The sequence below is a fragment of the Aplosporella prunicola genome (genome assembly GCF_010093885.1).
Source record: "Aplosporella prunicola CBS 121167 unplaced genomic scaffold K452scaffold_10, whole genome shotgun sequence".
Taxonomy (NCBI): domain Eukaryota; kingdom Fungi; phylum Ascomycota; class Dothideomycetes; order Botryosphaeriales; family Aplosporellaceae; genus Aplosporella; species Aplosporella prunicola.
In genome coordinates, this window is record NW_022983538.1 from 1,033,426 (window position 1) to 1,038,021 (window position 4,596).

The window sequence follows — 4,596 nt, forward strand, 5'->3', positions numbered from 1 at the left end:
GACGAGTATCGAATCGTATTTTACCCTAGTGAGTGGCTCCTTCGAGGGTGGTAGATCCGTGATGAAATCTAACGAGATCGACTGCTATGGTCGCTTAGGCGCCTTGAGTGGCTGTAGTAGTCCGTGGGGAGCGTGTCTCGCGGCTTTGCTTCGGATGCAAAGATCGCACTGCGAGATTACTCGCTGGATTGTTTTCCTGAGGCCTGGGAAGTAGAAGTGCCGGGTGATTCGTTCGATTGTCTTGTCGGTTCCTTGGTGACTATGTGCCGGTGGCTTATGGATATCTTTGACTAGACCTTCTCTGAGCGTTGTGGGGACGTAGACTAATCCTAAAAACAGGATTGTTCCGTCGGAGTCTTTTGTTACTCTTGGGTCGTCTTTTATTTCCATGAGTTCTTGTGCTATCGTATCATGGCGGTATTCCTGCCGAATCTTTTCGAGCTAGGAACTATTTTCGAGTCTGATTGCCGGTGCTAGCTGTCTGCTTGGGACGTATCTATCCGGTTCTATGCCGAACCAGTATTGCTTTGTGCGATACACCGGGGCGACTGCCCTTGCAGGTTCTAAGGAGCCATCCTCGTTTTGCTGCAGTACCGCTGGCTGGATACCAGGCTTCCCTGCGAGGTGATCGGCTCTTCTGCTTAGCGTATTAGCTCTGGCGTTCTCAGATCCCTTTCTGTAGGTGATCTTTATGTTATAAGACGCCAATTCTTCAGCCTACCTGACCTGCCTCCGGGTCAATTCCTTGGTGGTGGTGAAGTGAGTTAGGTTCTTGTAATCGCAGTAGACTATAACCTAGTATTTTGCCCCTTCAAGGTAGTGTCTCTATTCTTTGAAAGCCGTAACAATGGCTAGGAGTTCCTTGTTATGGACGTCGTAGTTTAGCTCCGGCGGGGTCATCTTTCGTGAGTAGTACGCAATGGGGTGAAGTTTCCCTTGTTCGTCTGGTTGACTGATATAAGCCCCGATGGCGTAGTCTGAAGCGTCTATTTCGACCATAATGGGTAGTTCTGGGTTGTAAATTCCTAGGACGGGAGCTTCGTAGAACATCCGTTTTAGTGATTCGAAGGCGTTTTGTTGCGCTTCTCCCTAATTGAATCCGTGCTCTTTTCTTACGAGTCTCGTGAGGGGTTCCGAGACTTCGGTATATTTCTAGATAAATTTCCGGTAAAAGTTAGCAAATCTAAGGAAGGATTGCACTTCTTTAACGGTTCTGGGTATTGGCCAGTCTCGTATGGTATCTAGCTTCTTTTCGTCTATCTCTACGTGTCCTGGTGAGATGATAAAGCCTAGAAATTCCGTCCTTTGGACGTGCCATTCGCACTTTTCTGGTGCTACTTGCAGGTCTTTGCCTTGCAGTGCCTGGAATACTTTCCTGACGTGTTCTTTGTACTCCTCCAGGGTCTCTGAATAGATGAGTATGTTATCTAGGTAAGCTATACAGAAAACGTCTAAGTAGTCGCGCAACGTATCGTTGACCAGACTCTGAAACGTTCCTGGGGCGTTTGTGAGACTAAAGGGCATAACCGTGTACTCGTAATATCCTAGGCGGGTTCTGAACGCGGTTTTCCATTCTTCACCTTCCTTTATGCGTACTAGATAGTACCCTTCTCGAAGGTCGAGTTTGGTGAAGTATTTCGCCGTCCGCAGCTTGTCTTGGAGCTCGGTAATTAATGGCAACGGATACCGGTTTTTTATGGTAATATCGTTTAATTGACGATAGTCCACACAGAGGCGTAATTTACTATTTTTCTTTGGAACGAAAAGGATCGGGTATCCGGCTGGCGAGCTTGATGGCCTAATATAGCCTCGTTCGAGATTCTTATCTAGGTAGTCCCTAAGCGCCTCGTTTTCCTTTTCGGAGAGCGCATAGATGGGCTTGAACGCTGGCTGCGTGCCTGGTAATAATGGTATCTCGTGATCCTATGGTTTGTGTTCCGGTAACTGGCCTTTGCCTCTTTCCTGGAAGATTGCTCGGTAATCCTAGTATTCTTCTGGTACCGTTTCCAGTTCGGGAATGGGCGGTTCCTTCTCTCGCTTTAGAGGTGTACTAAGCTGGTATATTCCTTTCGCAGGTATAGGTTTTCCCCCTGGTGGGTGACCTTCCTTGATCCTGTTTGGATCATCCCCGACGGCCGGTTTTGGACCGTCGGATTTTGGCCTATTGGCCTGCATGTGTGCCAGAATTCGGTTTTCCGTTTCTTGACTGGGCTTTAAATATATCATGTAGATCTGTTCTCCCCTGCGCCTTATTCGCTTAAGCGCTGCGGCGGAGATTTCTTTGATTTCGATTGGTTCGGGGTTTCCGTGTTCTTGTTCCGAAGGGTCTTTTTGGGTAGCGCGCGTACTGTTCGGTCCGTTTTGGGTGCTCGGTCCTCTAGAGTTCTAGTACTTATAGCTCGGGCTCCTTTGGTTCTGGCAACTCTAGCTCTAACTCTCGGGCTCTGGCTTTTCCTTCCTTTGACTCTCTGGGTGCTGGCGTTCTCGGCTCTCTGTTTTCCGCTAAGCTTGTATAAGATGTTTGTTACAACCCTCGTCTGGGAACGTGATTTCCCCTGTTCTCTATCGAATGTAGGGTTCGTGCGTCCTTAGCCATGGTATTCCTAGTATAACGTCGTAGGAAGCGATGGTTGTGACGTCTAGATTGATTTTCTCCTTGTGTTGTCTAATGGTAAGAGTCGACTGGTTGGTTTCGATTCGTACCCACCCTTTTCCGTAAGTAGAGGGTGTTCTATCGACCGTATTAAGCGCGTAAGGTTCATCCTTCGCTTGGTGTGACAAGTGATTTTTGATGACAAACGTGGGGCTTACGAAGTTGCCACTGGCTCCGCTGTCAATTATGATTTTAGCGCTTACTTTGTTGATTTTGGCCGTAATCATAAGGTGTTTCTAAAGATCTATCCCGGTAGGTATGGTTCCGTTTACTATTCTAATCGCCTGGTTCAGGGACTTAGACTTCGGCCCCTGCAAGGGTCCCGTTGGTTACTGTGTAGGGCCGTCTAGTTTTTTGACTGTCCCTTCTCGGACCCTTAACGGCTCGATTGGGGCGTATCGTCGTAGAAATCGCCCGTATCGCTGTCGACTATTAGGGAGTCTTCTGGTAGTTCCTTCACGAATCCATGGATTTCTTCTCTAGTAGGTGTTCCCCATTTATTCGTTCTGCGCGTTCTTTTAGCGTTTTATTTCTTTGGCTTGTGTGGAAACCATCCTGTTACCAATTTCTCACTTTAGTGGATTCGATAGTTATCGTTATAGCATGCAGTCCAACTGAGCGTTCCGTGCTTAGGCTCTTTCCGGGCTGCTACTGACGTAGTTCGATTAGTGGCAGCGGCTTCTTTCTCCTTATTCTTGTTTCGCGGATTCTGCGGGTAGTTGTGTCCGGGTTCCTATTTGTCACCACAGTGGATATAGAGGTTTTTATTAAATCGTTCCTTCTGTTGGTCGGTCCACTTGTTGTTAGCTTTTCGGTTGCCTTTTCCTTTCTTGCTCTTGTCCTTGTTGTCCCGGGATAAGCTGTCCAATTCCATGGCGTCACCTCCTTCTTGGGTGTGCCTCGGTCTTAGGGATCGGGATGTATTGGCTTGTTTATCCCAGCCACGTTGTAAGCGGCGTCGATCCAACATAGTGGCAAGTTGGATTATTTCAGCAAGATTTTCGGACTCCTCATAGTAGGTCATTACTTCCTGAATTTCGTCCTTTAGTCCTTGGGCATAGAACGTTCTGAGCGTGTAGTCGGTGTGGTGTCCAGCCACGTATGCTGCGTTCTGGAAGTCCGTAGTGTATTCCAATACCGACTTCTTCTGCTTCAGGGTTTGAAGCGTTCTTATAGCTTTGCGGGTTTTATCGATGTCCGCGAAAGCCTCCTTGAGGTATTTAACGAAAGTTCGATAGTCATTAAAGACCTCCTAAGTTCGATCGGTCCATTCCCATTGCTGTTTCTCCTAGCGTTCCCGTTTCATTGGGCGGAACCATTTTTCGGCTGCGCCGCGTAGGTAAGTGCTAGCGTACAGGACCTTTTCCTCGTCATCGGTGAACTGTCCGCGCGAGAAGTAGAGGTAATCGTCCAACTGGGTCAGGAAGTTCTGGGTCTTGTGTCGGTCTCCATAATAGAGATCGGGCTTTGGAACCTTGGCGTGGGACGTAGCCGGCGTAGTTACGGGTGGCGCAGCAACGGGTGTAGGCGTAGGTTAAGCCGGTTGGGCCTCTTGTGGTAGAGCTACCGGGTTTGTAGCTTCCTGCGCTGGGGGTCCCGTCTGCGGGGCTTGCCCCTAATTAATGCGGGCTCGGAGGCGCGCGTTCTCCTGCATCTAATTGTTCAGTTGCGACTGGAGGTCGGCCATCTGCCCCTGCATGCCTTGTATCATGGCGAAGATATCGTCTAGGGTTGTAGGGTTTCTCTGCTGCTGCTATTGCTGCTCCTGGGGAATGCTACTGCCGTCGTTCATTTCGACTGTCGACATCTTATCCTGTCTAGGTTAGATAGGACGGGGTAATACTTCACTAATTAATCTTGACTCGGGATTGAATCCTCCTTCCTTCTTGCAAGGATGGTGGTTAAAGTGTAACGAGGCCTCTTCAGCCTAGGCGTTGGAATTG

At 48.7% G+C, this 4,596-nt stretch overlaps 1 protein-coding gene across 1 annotated transcript; it reads right to left on the reverse strand.

Annotated features, from left to right (window-relative positions):
• Positions 1-3,174: 3,174 nt before the first annotated feature.
• K452DRAFT_331785 (uncharacterized protein) lies at positions 3,175-4,139 on the reverse strand. The gene has a single exon (XM_033545135.1). The coding sequence runs from the start codon at positions 3,675-3,677 to the stop codon at positions 3,387-3,389; it is 291 nt and encodes a 96-aa protein (XP_033398824.1). The 5' UTR covers positions 3,678-4,139; the 3' UTR covers positions 3,175-3,386.
• Between the last annotated feature and the right edge of the window lie 457 nt (positions 4,140-4,596).

Bases quoted from the DNA above. Each gene is read 5' to 3' on its own strand.
- K452DRAFT_331785 (XM_033545135.1), bottom strand. From the start codon at position 3,677: ATGACCTACTATGAGGAGTCCGAAAATCTTGCTGAAATAATCCAACTT.